This window comes from Scyliorhinus canicula, chromosome 1 (assembly GCF_902713615.1).
Source record: "Scyliorhinus canicula chromosome 1, sScyCan1.1, whole genome shotgun sequence".
In the NCBI taxonomy this organism is placed as follows: Eukaryota; Metazoa; Chordata; class Chondrichthyes; order Carcharhiniformes; family Scyliorhinidae; genus Scyliorhinus; species Scyliorhinus canicula.
Genome location: NC_052146.1, coordinates 290,195,967 through 290,216,390, shown reverse-complemented (window position 1 = coordinate 290,216,390; position 20,424 = coordinate 290,195,967). Strand labels below are relative to the sequence as shown.

General features: G+C 49.0%; 1 protein-coding gene across 2 annotated transcripts in view; it reads right to left on the bottom strand.

The window, feature by feature from the left end:
* Nucleotides 1–20,424, bottom strand: part of crim1 (cysteine rich transmembrane BMP regulator 1 (chordin-like)) — a 229,807-nt gene that overhangs the window by 94,781 nt on the left and 114,602 nt on the right. For both annotated transcript variants that reach the window (XM_038815001.1, XM_038815002.1), the window contains exons 4-5: nt 13,924–14,044; nt 11,692–11,813 (exon numbers count right to left, since the gene is read on the bottom strand). In XM_038815001.1, the coding sequence (XP_038670929.1) occupies nt 11,692–11,813; nt 13,924–14,044 (243 nt within the window). The remainder of the gene's footprint in view (nt 1–11,691; nt 11,814–13,923; nt 14,045–20,424) is intronic.

Here is a 20,424-nt window from a genome sequence, read left to right as displayed (position 1 = left end):
CAGATCATTGCTCCAGAGATCAAGCTTCCTGACACTCCTATTGATGCTGGACCTTTACAAAGGAACTATATCCTTTTACATTAACATAAAGCACTGCTAATCATTGCTCCATGTCACGATTCGATCGGACACATTTTAGCCTTTGGATCCAATTACTGATGGGTATATGCATTTTTGCACAGAGAGTTATTAATCACCCTCCTCTTTTATGCCTCATAATATTCCGGTTACGTGGAAATGTTCTTTTTTTTCATGAATTATGGCCAATCCTTGCCTATTGATCACCCCATTCAATTAGCCTTTGCGCTGCTACATGGCAGATTTATCAATTTACACTTAGTGTTTTACTACTTGCCTGCACCCTCAACACCACTTGATGATTTTCCGCATGCCAGTTTTGGGCTGCCTATCCATTCATTTTTCTTTTGTTGATTTGCAACATTTAGTTTCACATATTCCCCGCGTTATTCAGCCAGCCTTCGCTGCGAGGCTCTGCAACCCTTCTGGATAGAGGAGCTCGCCCGTGCGAGCTCTTGATGGAAGAAGCTCTGGTTTTGTTTTGTGTGCTACTTCCTGGAAATTCCACACCCGTGAGTATTTCTTCCTGACTGCTGACACCAGGAGTTCAGGAAGCCTGCGCGCACCCACTCCAAAACAAAATGCTGACCCTTTGTGACCCCCTCCGAGTAGTGCGCTGTTGGGTTAGGAATGTGTTGCCTTCTAGACTAAACACACTCACACGTCTCCCCCACCCCGATAGGGTATTTGCACAGAGTCTGTACCTCGGCTTCCTTTGAGAATTGAACTGGAAGCCACTGTATCAGTAATGTGGAAGGCACTCGTTTTCTTTTACAGTCAACAATGCGTCACAGAAGCAGAGCACGGTCTGGATGAATATTGAATTGAAAAGGGAAACCCCACTGCACGTGAACAAAAGCAAGACTAAAGAAAAGTGAGAAGCACAAAAGTGCAAATCGCAAAATGTTCCAAATGGGGCACAGACGGGAAATGTCAACAACCAGAATCTTGTCCTCTACCGTTGCCTTTCCATAAATTATATTCTTTTTCTATATGAGAAACAGGATTTTCCTTAATATGAACATCAGAATTTCAATCATAGTGCTCAGTGGCAATTGATGCCTTATGCAATAAAGAACGGTTCAATGAAGAGTTTTCTTTCAAAAGCAGGCTTCTCACATCAATTATTAGATAAGCTGTATTGTTTGAACGGAGATTGGGTAGGTTGCAATCTGAAATTTAAAAGCCATCTGTGTTTCTTTTCTTGTTTTCTTTGAGCACTTTTGCTTATTTGTTCAGGGGTTAAAAAAAAGGTTGTCTGGCTGCGATCAGCACCATCAGCATAGAGTCTGTTTATTTCCTGATTGGCGTGAGACGGTGGGATGCCATGAAGATGGAGATGTTGAGTGATCAATGATGGGAGCGTGGGGAAGGGCCTGTTAGAGGCAGGAGGCCTTGTGAAGAAAGCTCTAGGGATATATCCAATCCGAGTTGGCAACCTTCGGCTACGCACTAAACATGAAACAGCGCTCGGACATCAACTGACTGACAAGGCTCGTAGAGATGTCAGGAAGGGGATAGGGGCCTCCGGCACCTAATTCAGCGTCTCGTCCTTGGGAGTCATCCTCAAGCAGGCTATGGAAGGAGGAGGCCAAGCAGGGAGACCAACCCTGCATGGGAGCAGGTTGTCGTCGCTGCCAGTGCTCAGGCAATCCAGTGGAGGTCAGCCCTCCAGTGCTGGAAGAAAATGAACATCCTCATCCACTCCGCCAGGGTAAATGAAGCCTCACATGCTCACACTGACCACAATGAATGGGTCAGGGGACATAGCTTCAGTGGCAATGTTGTGAAGTCGTTCCCACTGCAGGTAGGAGTGACCTCTGTGCCTCCTTCATCATTCCAGAGAACTCACTTGCTGTCTGGTAGGGGTAGATGGGGTGAAGGGGGCTGTGTGGAAGGAGGCTCAGATTCAGAGTGCACCAGCAAACTCTGCAAATTACATGCCTCTCTGTCTCATCCTTGTATGTGGATGGCGCTGGCACAGAACCCTTCTGGACAACATGCAGTACATTGGTCAGATGTCTCAGAATCTAGTGGGTTACCTCAAACACTGGGGGCATGAGAAATAAATGTGAAATTCTATGTACTAATGGATGCTAAATACAATCCCTCTCAAACCCCATCTACCCTGTCCAATTTCAGCACAAGCTCAAACCCAGAGGAGGCATGGGGTTGGGGGGGGGGGGGGGGGGGGGGGGGGTTGAGGTATGAAGGGCCATGGGAGGGTGTGTTGAGGTGTAAAGAGGCATGGGGGGGATGTTTGTTGAGGTGTGAAGGGGCATGGAGAGAGTGGGGGGGGGGGGGGATTCAGGTGTGAAGGAGCATGGAGGTGGGTTGAGGTGTGATGGTGTTCACGTGGAAGGGTTGGTGGAGTCAATGGTGGACTCATGGGGTGAAAACTAAGAGTAGGCATGGTAGGAGAGAATAGTGAGGATAATAGAGGGCAGAGGTGGGTGGGAAAGTGGGGGGGGGGGGGGGGTGATGATATTGTGTGATGGGACACTGCGGGTTGTTCGTGGAGATGTGGAAATGAGCCTGGATTCGGAAGGCAGGACAGTCAATGCAACAGGGGTGAGGTTCTCGGGGAGGAAACGGGCTGAAGGTGATGGGAGAGGGTTGAAGGGTAACAGTGGGGAGGTCAATGGCTATGGAGTATAGGATGTGGGTGACTGGGGAGGGAAAAACGGTGTTGGAACTTGGGAAATACCACCATTGCTGGGCTGGCCTCAATGGTGGAGATCTCAAACTGCTGCACGTGAGCTGGATCATTGGGGGTGAGCGGAGATCCAGGTCATCCCAATTGGACAACTGAAAGGGAACCCCAGCATGTAGTATAGAGAATGCTCGGCCCCTGGGACCATAACAGTTTGAAGGATAAAGGCTCAGTGTGCGAGGGAGAGTGCTTACACATGGCTCCAAGGGCCCTGCTACATATTGTTGCCACATTGCAGATGTTCCAGGGATGGGGTGTCTGCAGGATGGTGCGGGTTGGGGGTGGGGTGGAATACGAAGCTTCAAAGACTACAATTGAAACATGACAGTAGACATTATTAAAATGCACCTGATTGTATTTACAAAAATTGTCTAATTGTGACATTCAATGTTTCACCCATGCAACCCCCCCCACCCCCCCCCCCCCCACCCCCCGTGGCCGTTTACACTTCAACACCCTTTCCCAAATTGCCCTTCAGTCCTGCACATCACCCTCCACCCACCTACAATCTAGTACGGCCCTCCTGCTCCGTTCCATTTGATACCTTGACAGGCCCCTCCGATACCCTCTCCCCAGCACCCCAACCACCCGTGTCCCCCACTGCACCACCTCTTATTTCCTCTCCTTACTTTCTTTGAACCACAACCACCCCCCCCCAAGAATTCAGCCTACAAGGTCTCCATAAATGGATGGTAGGCAGGCAAAGACCCGCTGGTCCATCAAGCCTGTGCCACACTTGATGGCTGCAGCATCACGACTGGGTATGTCCCCACTCCTGCGGGCTGTTCTTAGTTAGTCTGTGTGAGGAAAGGTTGTGGGGGTGGTTTAATCGGGGGTGAGTGAAGACGGAACGGTAATGAAAATAATAAACTGGCACGACACAATGTGGCAAATATGTAGAGCAATGTCCACCCACGTCTAAATAATGGGAGGCAAAACTGCAAAGATCGGATCTGGTTCAAGACTGCTGCCGTCAAGGAACAAAGAGTTAAATCCGTACAGAAGCAGGAGTAAGCTTTTGACAATGAAAGTGAGCCCTTGAGACTGAGGTAAGATATCTCGACACGCAAGAGCACCAAGAACCGACTTCCCTTTTCCAGGGACAATCATGGAGCTCGTTCAAAGTAGTCATCCCACAAACATTTGGGAGGCATTACAAGTATAGGCAACTGCAAGCCAAATTTTTTTTTTTTGGGAAAAAAAAAAAGAATAGGAAAAGTTCCACAAAAAATGTTTAATTTGTTGGCATGGAGCCACGTTGCTTCAATGTGTGGCCTCCAGATGTCTGCGAGTACTTCCTAACAGAAGCTGGGACTACGATGTTGACTAGAAGGGCAATACGGATCCTGCCAACAACACTCGCACTCTTTCAGTTGTGGAGCCCAGCCCTGATATGGAAATGAGTTCAGGTTGGTAGACCACAAGAATCTGGGAATGTCTGTCATCTTGAGGTTTGTCTGCAGACTCCTGCATGCTGCTCCTGTTTGTCTGTGTTGTGAATTCTTCAGCAGTGACACAAGAGGCTGGAGCATAAATAAGTTTACAACCTCAGACATGACTTTTTAACCTCCCCTCCCACTGCAGGAGTTGCCGAGCCCTGCAACGTCTCTCCCTCCGAGCATCTCCCCCTACCCCTACTCCGATAAACCACAATGAGCGAATGGCACGCAAGGTGCTGTGGGCATTTCTGAGAGAGTTGATCGGGTGCCACGTGAAGGTAATTTAAAAAAAAAACTCTTTTTAAGTGCTGACATGGAAGGTGTCATATTTTTCAGTTTCACGCTCTGTGCGGGATGCCTTGTCGGTCGTGGAGCATGCAATTTGTGTGGCCAGTCCACATGATCTTCTGACCATTACTGAGCAGTGTGCACTCCTGGTGGGTCAGGCACGCCAGTAAGAATGCAGAGTTGGAGAAATGACTGGTTAGGGTATGTGGCCAACGGAGCAATTTAATTCCGGCCAATGAGCGTGTCCATACCCAGACTGCTGAATGTGCGTACATATGTCAGTATACGGGCGTGCGTTCGACCATGTGCTTTTAAAAAAAAAATCAATATCGTCCATCACTAATAGCCCCTGAGGACGTGACGGTGAGTTGCCTTCTTGACAACTGTGTGACCCTTTCAGAGGGCAGTTCGGGGTCAGCCACATTTGCTGTGGGTCCCGAGTCACATCTAGGCCAGACGGAGTTAAGGACAAGAGATTTTCTTCCTGCAAGCAAAGTTTAGTGAGGCAGATGGGTTTTTATGATAACCCGGTAGTTGCATGGTCATTCTTACAGACACTAGCATTTTATTCCAGATTTATTTAATCGACTGAATTTAAAATCCCCAGCTCCTGTGGTGGGCTTTGAACTCTTACCTTCACATCATCAATCCAGGCCGACCAGATTACCAGCCCAGTAAGATAATCACTATGCTCCTGCTCCCAATCTATTAGGCTTGCGCAATGGAATGCAAACCTGTGCAAATCTAAACTGATTTTAAAAAGGTCTTGTGGGTGGAATGTGCTTCATTACAAACTGCAGACAAATATAGACATAACTTCTACTTGGACTGCACAAATACAAACCAATATATAAACTGACAGTTGTTAATGGTAACCGTTCACGTCAGCTTTTTTCAACTGGCTTTCACTTATTTTAAGACGGATTACTTTTTTCTCTTTGAGCTGTGCCTTAAAATGACCAGATTTGTACAAAATACTAACAGGTACTTCTCTCTTTATCTGGGTGTTCCGGGGTTACCTAGGAGTTTCAGCTGGTGGGGGGGGTGCCTTTTCCCTTTTTCTTCCACAGACCCAACCACCAAATGACCAGCTGCGGTAAATACTGTGAGTTGAGATCATCGACCGCAGTGGGCCGTGAATTCACAAATCCCCGCTCCTGCCTCGGATGACACTGATCGACATTGATCCTGGAATGACTGTAATTGCTGCTCTCTATTGCAAGCTATAATGCTCTGACTTCCTCTCTCATTTCCTCCTGCTTTCTGCATCTCTGACCTACCACTTTATGCCCGATAACTAGGCAAGGCATCTTGCTCCAAGCATGTTGCCCCCCCCCCCGCTTGGAGAGTCAAAAGCGGTGTTGCCCAAGAATATAAATAGAATGTTTGAACAAAGGAGAAACTGAGAGTATCAAGCCAGCCAAGTGCATTAAAATGCCATTGCACCCTGCCTGCTGCTTTTCTTTAGCACACACACTCACACACATTTTTCCCTTTCGGAGAAGTAGTGGAAGGATTCCTGAGCTGATTAGCAGCCAGTTGAACCAAGTTATGAACGCTCCTTCCGCGGCCAACGAATCCTGGAGCTGGACTTGAACTTGGGAGGTTCTGGTCCAGAGGTAGGGACGCTACACACTGCGCTGTAAGACCTCCCTCCTGTCTGGTGCTCGGACCATCGTTGCAGCAAATCACAGCAGCTGGGATACATCAAGAATCTGATTAAAGGTCATTGACCTGTAATGTTAACTCTGCTCCTCACTTCACAGATACCGCCAGATCTGCCGAGTATTTCCTGCATTTTCTGTTTTCGTTAAAAACCTGGGGTTTTTCTCTCAGTGGATAGGCTTCGCTTTACAGATCAGGACGCCCCCGGATTGACTCCTAGGCTGTGATCTTCTGGCCCCGCCTTGGCGGGACTTGTCGCACGAGTTTCGGTGACCCAGTCAAAAGTCCATTGACTTTCACCGGGAGCGGACAATCCCAACAACAGGTGGGGGCGGAAAATCCCGCCCCTAGTCTGAGCCACGTGACCTCAGCTGCGGCAGTATTTCGGACAATGAAACAGGCCTTAACAAAGAAAGAAAACCACAACCTCAAGACATCCCAAAATGCTTTACAGCCAATGTAGTAGTTACTGATATAATGGAGAAAACATGGCAGCTGACACGTAAACAACAAAAGAACACAAGAATTAAGGCAGAGTAGGCAATTTATCCCCTCAAGCCTGCTCCACCATTCGATAAGATCATGGCTGACTGGATTGTGGCTTCCGTTTAATTCCTCCCCACTAGATGGGCAGCACGGTAGCACAGTGGTTAGCACTGTTGCTTCACAGCGCCAGGGCCCTGGGTTCAATTCCCGCTTGGATCACTGTCTGTGTGGAGTCTGCACGTTCTCCCCGTGTCTGCGTGGGTTTCCTCCGGGTGCTCCGGTTTCCTCCCACAAGTCCCGAAAGACATGCTGTTCGGTAATTTGGACATTCTGAATTCTCCCTCCGTGTACCCGAACAGGCGCCGGAATGTGGCGACTGGAGGCTTTCCACAATAACTTCATTACAGTGTTAACGTGAGCCTACTTGTGACAATAATAAAAATTATTATTAATTCCTGACTGCTACCAGAACAAGTTCCCGTGACAGTAATGGGACAATCTGCTCTTGATTTGGAGGGATAAATATTGACCAAGAGTTTGAGGGAGAACTCCCCTGCTATTTTGCGAAATAGTGCGGTGGGATCTTTGACATTCAGCCGAGAGGACACATAGTGCCTCAGTTTTGCATCTCATCCAATCGACGGCACCTCTGACAGTGCATCACTCCCTCTCTCTGTACTGCACTGGAGTGTCAACCCAGATTTTGTGCTCAAGTCTCCAGAATGTAACTTGAACCCACAACCTTCTGACACAGAGGCAGGAGAGTCAGCCATGGCCGACACGGAGAATAAAAACAGCCGCGGTGTCTGTCCATGACCACCGTCCAGTGTCTTCTGCTGGGAAGGATCTGTGTGTGGGTGTAAGGATGACTGGGCTTTTTGATAAGGTTAACATTCAACGTTGCGCTAACACAACCCGATAGGTTTCTGCAGGCTGTTTGTGACTGTGGAACCATACCCCTTCAAGAGACCACGGAGGTGGAAAGGGTTGAGAGACAAATTAAAACATGAAGTGCAACAAGAGTACACATTTGCGAGCAACTGATACTGGGGGCAGCACGGTAGCATTGTGGGTAGCACAATTGCTTCACAGCTCCAGGGTCCCAGGTTCAATTCCGGCCTGGGTAACTGTCTGTGCGGAGTCTGCACATCCTCCCCGTGTGTGCGTGGCTCTTTCTAAAAACAGGCTCTTTCCAAAAGCCGGTGCGGACCTGATGGGCCGAATGGCCTCCTCCTGCACTGTAAATTCTATGAAATGAGTGAGGGAGAGCAAGAGATAAATTTCTTGAGACAAGCAATGAGTGGAATGGATGTGAAATCGAGGACGATGCAGGAGTAATTTTCTGATATGCCACCATCAATTTAGGGGCAGCACGGTAGCACAAGTGGATAGTACTGTGGCTTCACAGCGCCAGGGTCCCAGGTTCAATTCCCCGCTGGGTCACTGTCTGTGCGGACTCTGCACGTTCCCCCTGTGTCTGCGTGGGTTTCCACTGGGCGCTCCGGTTTTCTCCCACAAGTCCCGAAAGACGTGCACGTTTGGTGGATTGGCCATAATGAATTGCCCTTTGTGACCATGGTTAGGAGGGATTATTGGGTTATGAGGATAGAGTGGAGCCAGTGGGCCAGTGCAGACTCGATGGGCCGAATGGCCTCCTTCTGCACTGTATGTTCCAAAACAAAATATTGTCTTGGGGTATCAGAAACTTTGCCCCCAAACTTCTTAGAATTAAAAGTGGGAATGGTTGATTGTCACATTTAGGTGCCAGTGAAGTTGGCCTCCATAGACCATATCATTTACAGTACAGAAGGAGGCCATCCAGCACATTGAGTCTACACCGTCACTTACAAAGTGCCATGATACTGGGGGCAGTAATCTGCCACTTAATCCCATGCCGCCACCCTATCCCGGTAACCCAGTAACCCCAACTAACCTTTTGGACACTAAGGAGCAATTTATCATGGTAAATCCACCTAATCTGCAAATATTTGGACTGCGGGAGGAAACTCAGAGCACCGGGAGGGAACCCACGCAGACACGGGGCGAAAGTGCAGACTCCACACAGATAGTCACCCGAGGCCGGAATTGAACCCGGGTACCTGGAGCTGTGAGGCAGCATTGCTAACCACTGCGCCATCGTGCCGCCCCACACACCGGTCTGCACCTCCCCCAACACACCAAAGTGAGTCTCCTTTCACATCATGTCAAGCAAGGGGACTTGACACTCAACATATTGGATGGAGCACAACTGAAGAGCTCCTAACAACTATCCACCATTTGCATTTGGAGGAAATCTTTTCAGGCCACATACAATAAACGGGTTTCTGGGTGTGATGGAATAGGGAACATTTGTCCTGTGATGCACAGGGCATGTGATGGTTGTGTGAGATTGGCTGGATAGACAATAAACAGGTCATTTGCTCTGTGATATTTTTCACTTCTAACTCACTCCCAGCAATCAAAAAGTATCGCCAGAGGATTCTACAGGAATTGGACTGGAGCTGCTCCGAACACAACCAAAAAGGGGTCCTTACCGCCAGCGAGAGAGAGAGAGAGCGGGAGGAAGAGAATGAGAGAGTGCAAAACAAAGAAAATGAAGAAGAAGGCTTTCTCATCCCATCTTTTCTGGCCGGTTTCTAACTTTTCTGGTTTGGTCTGCATCTTGGAAACCAGATTGGGTGAGAAAACCTCCGGACTTCTCCGGACGCCAAAAGTGAGAGGTCGGGGTGGAAACCTGCTGCAGGATACAGGTTCTCAGTGCCTAATGAACTGCCCTTGTGTACAATTCCCTGTGCCACCCTCAGCCCTCCTATCAAATTGTTTTGAACAAAACAATTCGATTAGCAGAAGGAAAAGAAACACGTTAGCACCAAAGTCAGAGAAAATGGGAAATCATCTTCACAACTCTGCAAAAAGGTGCCGAGGCAAAGGAATAAAGACAGGCAGCTGATAGCTTGCAATCTGAATAAAAGCATGAGACGGAGGGGGGGGGGGGGGGTGGGCGAACGCTTGGCGAGGCTTCAACACTGCCATCATTCAGCAATACCTTCTTCCAATGTTGTCTAAATAAATTAATTGTGGTGTTGTCAAGCGGATTCCTTTACCCTTTGAGGCATTGCTGTCACCGTGCCAAGTGTCTCAGTAAGATGGAGCACAGCATTCTCTATATTTAGTTTCCATCAAAGTCGAAACATTTGCTATATTTAAGTAGCTGTATCCTGCTGATGCAGAGTGTTGCTATGTTGTCTGTTTGTGAATACCACAGCAGTAATAAATGTTATGGTCGGAGGCGTCCTTCATACTTTGCAAAACACATTCTTTCCATTCGGATTAGCATTTTCCTGCGCCCTCCAGAAATAACTCAATATCAAACTTATCATTCGGCCGCAACAGGCTCTGGAGTTTTGGATGCTCTTTGATTTACACAGCACACTGGTTGGGCAAGTGGTGAGGGATTCAATCAGGGTCTGCCTGGGTGCAGAGGACACGGATGTTGCCAAAGTGCTGGGTGACAGAGGGTGGCCAGCTGACTCCTTGAATTTTCTCACACGGGCTCTTCAGCAGGGTGATCAACAGTGAGGCTCAGAGTCAATTCCAGGGAGCCTGAACGAGGCATGTCAGTCCAACATAATACCGATAGAGGCTCGAGTGAATGAAGCCTCCAATCCTAACAGCACTGCAGGAGTACCTACACCAGCGGTACAGTAGCGGTTCAAGGTGGCGGCTCTCCACCACCTTTCTCGAGGGTGATTAGGGATGGATGACAAATGTTGGCCTTGCCAATAGGACTCATATCCAATGAAAGAATGTTTTTAAAAAATCAATTCAGAAGGGCTACTGGGTTTATGGGACATTGTAGGTGGGGGAGTTCCAACAGCAACACCAACAACACAAACACAACAACAGCAAAGGTTTTTAATTCTTCAAAGCTTTGCAGAGCCTGCAGCAGCCCAGCAACTGGTCATGTCGAAGCCACAAAACACACTGCATCAAGTTGGGCCCTACCTACCATTCTGGCTAATCTTGCACCCAGCTGCATCGCTTGTGGGCAAGCAGAGCGGTGAGAGGCCCCTCACACGAAATGGAGTGTCAGGAAAGTCTGCCCTGACCGCCTCTGTGGCAGTGAGTGGTTGAGGTCTGCGAACTTTACTTCGACAGCACCTCCCAGCCCGGCGACCCTCCATCACAGGGAAGGGCGAGAGCAGCAGCGACGATGCAATGCCATCACCACCCCGAGTCACATGTCTAGGGATAGGCAATAAATGAAACCGTGCCTCGGGTACCCCACATCTCAGCCTTTTGGCTGAGGTGAGCGTGAGGTCGGGTGTATTGCCTGGATCTGGTATGTCTCTCTTGTGGGGACCATGAATTGGATTCAATTTGAATTGGTTTCTGGAGCAGGCAAGGAGCTGGATTAGGGGTTTGCCCATCTCCACACTCTGAGCTCTGGCTTTGTAACTCTGATAAAGTGATAAAAAAAAAGACAGTTTTCTTGGCTGGGGATAGAACATGGCCTGAGGAAACATGGGAGTAAGCAGAGAGAAAAGCAGGTTTCACAACTTCAGCGAATATACACAATTCCATTTTTATATATATATATATCCTATTAATGGGCTTTTTTATATCACTGCGCTTTTCAAACATTCATAAAAACTGCAATCAAGTTACGCAGAAGAGCGCGAAAGAAGTAATAAAACAAAGCTTTAAAACTTTGCGGGCTTTTAACCAAAGATTGTAAAAAAGAACTGCAGGCATTTTCAAACGTTTAAATATGGACACTGTTTAGACTTCTTTTTTAATTAGTCTAAAGTACTATCAATACAGGCTGACAACAACCCATCTCTGAAACCTCCCCCGAACCCTGTGCAGAGCGAGTTCCTGATTCTGGTTTATTAATATCCCTCCACCAACACCTTCCACACCCCCAACCCCCTACCCCACGCCCTCAACCTTGAAAAATCTTTTTTTTTGTTGTAAATATTTACAGCTCAAGTCGATAAGTATTATTAAATCTGTACGTACCGTTGAAGCACTCGAACAGATCGCAGCATTTTCCAGGCATGCCATCCCCAGGGGAAATTATTCGTGGCACAGTGCCCGCCTCGCACTTAGGGACTCGACAGATTCCCAGCAAACACTCGCACCTGGAGCCCAAACAAGGCACAACAAATAAGCGTTTTGACGCCGGGCATGCGGCGAGACACGCGGGCGCCCAACAGGTGGGCAAAGTCACAGGCGCTGCGTCCATTCAGAGATCGCGAGACCATGCCCCTCCTAAGCAGGCGACTCTGGCCTGAAGTTGCATTATCATCCATCACATCTGATTATTCTTTGTGTGTGTGTGTGTCGATTTTGTTAATGGCTTGAGGGATAGAATTCAGTTCAAAAGCTGCACCAGCTCCCTTGGCACCTTCTCCATTATTCACGTGGCACAAGATAAATTGAGATGCTGGGAGTTGGAGCCACGGAAACAGATTTGGGGACAGTCTTGTAGCAGGGACCAGTGTGCTTCTTCATACCTGGCAACACCCACCATTGATATACTTTTCCCTACAGGCTAATGGCATGGGACAAGCGAGATAGACATTGGCTTTATACCTATGCCATCCGGGTTTGATCCAACACAGGATGAATGGAGTAGAAAAACCCTCCTCGCCTTCTCTCTCTCTCCTGGCTGTAAAATGTGAAAGCGGTACAGGCCGGCTCTGCCCAGCTGCTGGAGCTCATGGAACCAAAACTCGGAACTGTTCCTAATCTCATACTAACTGGTGATCAGAGGAGAGGCGGTTCGGATAATGGGGAATTCTCCCACCTGTGGAGTAGGAGGGGAGGTCTAGCGAGATTGGTACTGTGTCTTTGGGTTGTGCAATCATGAGCTCTACTGCTTATGGGCAGCACAGTAGCACAGGGCGGCATGGTGGCACAAGTGGATAGCACTTTGGATTCACAGCGCCAGGGTCCCAGGTTTCCTACTGGATCACTGTCTGTGCGGAGTCTGCAAGTTCTCCCCGTGTGTGCGTGGGTTTCCCCCGGGTTCCTCCCACAGTCCAAAGACGTGCAGGTTAGGTGGATTGGCCATGATAAATTGCCCTTAGTGACCAAAAAAAAAGGTTAGGAGGGGTTATTGGGTTACGGGTGGAAGTGGGTGCTTAAGTGGGTCGGTGCAGACCCGATGGGCCAAATGGCCTCCTTCTGCACTATATGTTCTATTCTCTGATTATGCTGTATCTGACCCAGGAGCATTCACTGCCGAGAATGACTACCTGAAATACAGAAATGCCCCAGTAAACCTTATTAATATCACCTGTCTTGGTGAACTAAAAAGGCACTGGTCAGAAAAAATAAGAAGCAGCAATATAAAATGATGTTACTGAGATTTCACTTGTTTTTTTCCCCATTTCTTCCATTCCTGAAATCAATACCTTACATTCCTTGGAGAGCTCCGACACTCAATACCATTGGCCCTCGTCTCACCGGCAGTAAAACCCAGTTGGCTATCGCAACATAGAGGGCATCACAGAGCTGTTCCCAATCCTGTTCTGACCTCATGCCCACATTCCCTGCCAGAATCAGAATTGATCAGGATCAGGAAGAGGGATACCGAATGCCCTGGCCAGGGCTACTGAGGCTAATTGTGATCCCACTGTTACCACCCTGCCGCAGATCAGCGTACTCACGAGTTCGACTGAATCCACGGAACAGAAACTAGTCGGCCCAAATAGTTCATGTGGGTTATTTGGGTTCCTCATGGGGCTCCTCCCACGCTTCCTCGGCTAACCCCATCAGCAAACCCTTCTCTTCCTTTCTGGCTCAGGTTGTTTTACCTAGCTTCCCCCATAAGCTGATCCACGTTAGCTGGCTGATTTACTCCATTCTCCATGCTAACCACTTTGTGAAAGTTCTTGTAGGATTAATCTGTCACTGCCACAGTTACCGCCCGTGGTTCTCTTCTCCCCCACAAGTGGAAATGTTTTCTCCTTGTCTAACCCATCAAAGAATTGCATTAGTAAGGAGACCCCAATCCAAGTCAACCCATCTCTTCTGGCTATGACGTGAGTATATTAGTGATTCGACACGAGACCAGCCTCTCCATTCTGGTGTCATAAAAAAAAATCATCATTTCATTCAAGAGCAACTGCATGAATACAACCTCCAACAGAGCGAGCCACTGGACAGCCCGGGTTTGATGTTGTACATCCCGGAGGTGAGGTGACGAAATCCCCTCTCACCAGCAGCAGCAGCGGGAAGACTCACCGTGTCGGGAGAGTGCAGCAGCCGTCGGCTGTCAACCGGGTCGGAGTCTCGTAGCTGTCGGGTGGGCAGACCACTTGCTGAATGGCGGGGCAATCCACAGTGCTGCAGTCCACATTATAGACTACGAGAGGCAAAAACAAAGTGTCAGCATCGAGCACTCGGTGCATATTGTTCGTTTGTGAGAGGAGCAGGGAATAATTAACCAGTTTTGACCACGGACGCGTCAAGCAGCTGCGTGCTGTCACTGCAAACTATAACTCCTGGACATTACTTCCTCCTGCCATGGAGCTTTGTCGAGAACAGTAGGAATTCTTGGTGCCTTACCATGTGCCCGCCAAACGCTCCAGCGTTTATTTTCCGAGTTCTCACTGTACCTGTGGCCCATGGTGTTCAAAATCATGAGGGGTCTGGCGAGAGTACATGTGGACAAACTGTCCTCACTGGCGGAAAGGCCCGCAACCAAAGGACCCCAAAGGTCAGGACAATGGCTCGCACTACTGCCTCACAGCGCCAGGGACCCGGGTTCAATTCCGACCTCGGGTGACTGTCGGTGTGCAGTTTGCACCTTCTCCCCATGCGTGCTCTGGTTTCCTCCCACAGTCCAAAGATGTGCAGGTTAGATGGATCGGCAACGTTAAATTGCTCAAAGGCTAGATGGGGCTGCAGGGAAGGGGCGGGAGATTGGGCCTGGGTGGGATGCTCTTTCTAAGGGTCGGTGATGACTCGATGGGCCGAATGGCCTCCTTCTGCTCTTTAGGGATTTTATGACACCAATTTCAGGTGACCAATAAAAAGCAATGGCGACAGGCAGAAAGAGTGAATGGTTAGGATCTGGGATGCATTGCCTGAGAGTGTGGTGGAGGCAGATTTAATCGGCGTTTTCAAAAGACAACTGGATGTTTATCAGAGGGGGAAAGAAACAGGGATTGGAACTAGGCGAATTGCTCTTATAGAGAGCTAGCACAGGTATGATGGGCTGAATGGCCTCCTTGTTGCTGTGCCCATTCTAGAATTCTCGAAAGCAGGTGGTGTGGGGAAAAGAATGAGGGGAAAGGTTCCTCAATGGCACAAACCCAGTAAATTAGTACCACAGGTTTTTCCTGGAGTCCTCGCCCCTTCTTCCCTCCCAACCCAGCCCTGGATGGAAACCTTATTGCTTTTACATTTAGTTAAATGATTAGTTATTTGACAAAATATCATGATCAGCTAAAGATGCCACACGTCATCTTCTGTCTATTGGATTGGGTTGAGAATTGTTCATGTGCGCTTCTGTGAATGTGTGCGCATGTGTACGTGTCTTTGTGTACGTGCTTTTGCGATTGTGTGCCTGCGCGTGAGCGAGTCTGTGTGTTTGAGTGTGTGTGAGCGTATGTGAGTATGCATGAGTGTTCTGTGAATGTGTGCTTTGCGGTTATTGTGTGCTTATGTGCATGTGTGTTCTGTATGTGTTTCTGAAAGTGTGTACGTGTGTGATTGTGTCTGACTGCGAGTGGCTGAATGCGTGTATGAGTGGATGTACGCGAGTGTGTGAGTGTGAGTGAGTGTATGAGAATGTGGGTGTGCGAGTGCCTCTGAGTGAATCTGTCTGAGTCTGAGTATGAGGTGAGTGAGTGTATATAAGTGTGTGATTGGTGAGTGTGAATGATTGCATTTGTGAATGAGCGCATGAGTGTGAGTTCATGAGTATGAGTACGTGTGAGTGAGTTCATGTGAATGAGCGCATGAGACTTTGTAAGTGAGTCTGTGTGCGTGCGAGTGAGTCCATGAGTGAGTGGATGCGTGTGAGTGGATGAGTGTGAGTGGGTAAGTTAGTGTGAGTCCGTGAGTGTGAGTGACTGAGTGCGTTTGAGTAAGAGTGAGTGAGTGAGTGCGTGTGAGTGAGTAGGTACGTTAGTGTGAGTGAGTGTGTGAGTGAGCACGTGTGAGTGAGTGTGAGAGTGAGGGCAAGCGTACGTGAGTGAGTGCGTGTGAGTGAGTGAGAGTGCGTGTGAATGAATGTGTGCGTGTGAGTGAATGTGTGCGTGTGTAGAAGGGAAGCTGTCTGTCAGTTACTTTAGGTTTAACAGGCTAATGCTCTGTGAATACAAAAAGGGTTGAAATCGTGTGATGGGATATTACTAACAAATGTGTTCATGGTTTCACTTAAAATTCCTGTCTGTTTTTTAAAGGCCTCCAACCTGTGGATTTCACATGAGCACGCTAATGGTTTTATGACTAACATTGCAAGATACGATTTTTAACCCAAGCATTTAAGAGGGCATGGAGGGAAAGATGAGGAAGAGAATACTGTGTAGCAGGATCCAGGGCCGGGATTCTCCGACCCCCCCCCCCCCCGCCGGGTCGGAGAATCCCCCGGGGGGAGGCGCGAATCCCGCCCCACCGGTCAGGGGCCGTTGACAGCGGCCCCCTCCAGCGATTCTCCAGGCCCCGATGGGCCGAGCGGCCGTCCAGTTTTGGCCAGTCCTGCCGCCGTGAATTACTCATCTCACGCACGGCGGGACCTGACAGCTGAGTATGCGGGGGCGGTCTTCCGGGGGGGGGGGGGGGGGGGGGGGGGGGGGGGGGGGGGAGAGATCCGATCCCGGGGGGGGGGGGGGTCCCCACGGTGGCCTGGCCAGCGATCGGGGCCCACTGATCTGCGGGCGGGCTTGTTCCGTGGCGGTACTTCTTTCTTCCGCGCCGGGCCCCTGTAGGGCTCCACAATATTGCCCGGGAGCGGCGCGGAGAAGAGAATGCCCCATGCAGGCGTGGAAATACGCCGGCTGGTCTGCGCATGCGTGACATCACGCTGGCCGTTCTGCACATGCGCGAACTCGCACCATCCCTTCGGCGCCGGCCGAAGCAGCGCCAACCCCTCCGGCATCCACCTAGCCCCTGAAAGTTCAGAGAATTCCTTATTTTCAGGGGCTGTTGACACCAGAGTGATTGCCGCCAGTTTTCCTGCCGGCGAGGGGACTTAGTCCCCAGAAGGGAGAATCCCGGCCCAGGTGTCCGGAGATATGGCTGCTGAAAGAATCAATAATGCACAGGGAGCTAGAGTTGTAGAGGACTGGAGAAGATATTTCAGATAAAGTCACAGGGTGAGGCCATGAATGGTTTTAAACACAAGGGTGAAAGTTTTAAATTTGAGGCATGGGGGGGGGGGGGGGGGGGGGGAGCGGCTAGGTGGCAAAGTGGCACAGGGCCATTGCCCGAGGAAGAGCTGGTATAGGTAAAACAGAGCAGAGTTTAGGATGAATTGAACTTTGTGAAATGAAATGAAAATCGCTTATTGTCACAAGTAGGCTTCAGTGAAGTTACTGTGAAAAGCCCCTAGTCGCCACATTCCGGCGCCTGTTCGGGGAGGCTGGTACGGGAATTGAACTGTGCTGCTGGCCTGCCTTGGTCTGCTTTAAAAGCCAGCGATTTAGCCCAGTGTGCTAAACCAGCCCCAAGGTTGGAAGTCTGCCCAGGAAAGAATTGGAATCGCCTAGAGTTAACAAAGGCATGGGTGAGGGTTGCAGCAGCAGATTGGCCGAGGCAGGGTGGAGAATGGGCACTGGTGTCAAAGGAGGCGGTTTTTGTGATGGACATTGGAAGCTCAGTTTGGGGTGAAAAAAGGGCACAGGGTTTGCAAACAGTCAGGTTCAGCCCAAGGCAGTAACCAGGGAGCAGAATGAAATCAGATGCTGAGGAAGGGCTCGGCCTAACCACTGCTTCACCAGGAAATTAGGGCTCGTCCAGGACTGGATGGCACGCAAGCAGTCTGACAACACGGAGGCCGTGGAGCTGATGGAGGGGCAGAGCTGTGAGTCGTCAGTGTACATGTGAAAGCTGAGTCAATGACTTTGGGTGATATCTCCTCGAGGCAGCACCTCGGTGAAGAAGAGTAGCGAGGCCCACGCAATGAAACCCAGAAAACCCTCTGGGTAAAATCCTATTCACGTTCTCATGGTCGTCAGTTCAAATGATACAATGATTGCCGGGGGACCAGTCTAAAGAATATGTGACGGCACGACTAATGCTTGGGAGCTTGTGAAGGGCAAAAATTGCAGATGATTCATGAAGGCAGGACAAAGCAAGTGGCATCCAGTTAAGCTCAAAGGATATTAAGGAAAGATCAGCCCTCGGGTCAGTCTGACATCCAATATCCTGTTATGTGGGATAACATTCCCCATGAGAATCAGATTTACTGTCATATCACAACCCAGAGCCTGTGTTAAATTGGAGATGAAGCATAAGCTTTTATCCTCGACAGTGATGGATAAACCATCAGCAACACTGCCATGCACTCGTTTAGCACAGTGGGCTAAACAGCTGGCTTGTTATGCAAAACAAGGCCAGCAGCGCGGGTTCAATTCCCGTACCAGCCTCCCCGAACAGGCGCCGGAATGTGGCGACTAGGGGCTTTTCACAGTAACTTCATTTGAAGCCCACTTGTGACAATAAGCGATTATTATTATTGTGGCAGAGAATGGCAAGTTCACTGGGTAATGTGATGCGATAGCAGAGAACGACTACTTCAATGCCTTTGGGGCGATGGATTAGTTGTTAGTAAGGGCTTAGGTTTAGTCCGCAAATCACAAATACGTAAAGCGAGGCGCTGGTATAGTGGTACTGTCATTGGACCAGGGTTAATGCTCTTGAGATCCAGTTCAAATCCCACCACAGCATAGTGAAGATTGAATTCAATAAAAGAAATCTGGAATTAAAAGTCTAAGAATGACCATTAAACTATCGATAAAACCCAGCTGGTTCACTAACCCCTGCCTTAGGTAGGGAAGGAAATCTGCCATCCTTACCTGGTCTGCCCTACATGTGACTCCAGATCCACAGCAATGTGGTTGACTATTAAATGTCCCCTGAAACGGCCTCTGCCATGAGCTTCCTGCAGCGTTTCAATAGCGCTCAAGGAGGAAGAGTGCCCCGTCTCTCAGTTAGGCACCGTACAACATTCTGGACCCAACACAGAGCTCAACAACTTTAGATGTAAATTCTGCCCCCATATTGTTTCTCTGCGCCTCTTCGGTTTTGACTCCTTGTTCTCTTGTTTCTCTTTGCAACCAACTACATGTCCCCAGTTCTGGTAAAAGGTCACTGGCCTGGACCGCTAACCCTCTTTCTCTCTCCACGGGTGCTTCCTGACCTGCTGAGCATTTCCTGATTTTATTTCAGATTTGCAGCATCTGCGAAATTTTGGGAGAGGCCAGCCGCCCACATTTGCACAGGATTGACGAATGAGGGAAACCTATCTCCATGCAGATTACTTATTTCACGTTTTATCAGGTGGAGAATTCCAGAATTGGCTGGCATTTGAAGAATTGTTAACAAAAAATTGCTACCTGCAGGTACTGAGGATTGAGCTTCCCTGTTCTCCCATTATCGCTGACGACAGCTGAAACAAGTTGATGAAGGAAACAGTACTCCTGACTTTCACAGCGTCAGGTTGTTATCTCGCTGGACAGGAGGCTGGATTCAATCAGAACTTAAAAGGGTTGTCAGGCTTTTTCGGACCAACTGATCCTAAAAATACTCATGTTCTCATGGTAAATTAGTGCTATTTTTAATCAGGGCCTAATCACGGTGACAAAATGCAAAGAGAGAATGCCTGAGGGTGGTGGGAAGGGGTATGAAGGAGGGGGAGAGAGAGGGGAGGGAAGAAAGGGAGCGAGAGGGGGAAGAAAGAGAAAGAGAGAGGGAGAAAGAGGAAGAACGAGAGAGGGGAGGCGGAGGAGAGAGCGAGAGAGAGGGGGGATGGGTGAGGCAGAGAGAATGAGCAAGAGAGGGAGAGCGTGAAAGAGGGAGAGTGTGAGAGAGGGGGAGGGCGAGAGAGATAAAGGGGCAGGGAGAGAAAATGGGAGCTTAAGTACCGAAAATGAGACCAAATGAAATGAGAGTTTGACAGAAAGAAAGAATGGAGGAACCTGGGAGTGATTACATAATTACGATGCACACAGGAATGGCCAGTTACAATTTCAAATGTCACAGAAATCTTCGTTATTCAATAATCTGAAGATCAAAAGATAATAGTGATGAGATACTCCCAGGCTACCATTAATGCAGCTCTTGAGTCTGCCTGGTTGGGACAAGTCCCTTAAACATTCCTTCGCTTGAGGGGACTGAAGCTAGGACCCTGCTGGGTACCTGCCCGTAGCCCCGTGGCTGACACCGGGATCCCAGAGGACAGAAAGGAATCAAAAAGGCATTCCTCGCTTTCAAACATTTTCTCTCCCATTTTCTCTGCCTGCCTCTGTCTCCCCTGGCTCATTTCCCCCCTCCTTCACCCTCCTCCGCAATCTTTGCTTGCTGTTCGCCACCACGGCTGGAATTCTGATAAGGAACTAATTTGCCAAGAGAGTATAATTATTTGTTAGGGTAGACAGAGAGAAAAAGAGGTCATTCAGGGACGATGCCATGCGATACTGCTTCACAAAATGGGTTATGAAAGCCTGGAACTCTCTCCCCAAAAGCTTTTGTGGCTGGGTGTCAATGGAACTGAGACTAATGTTTCTTTTTTGTTCG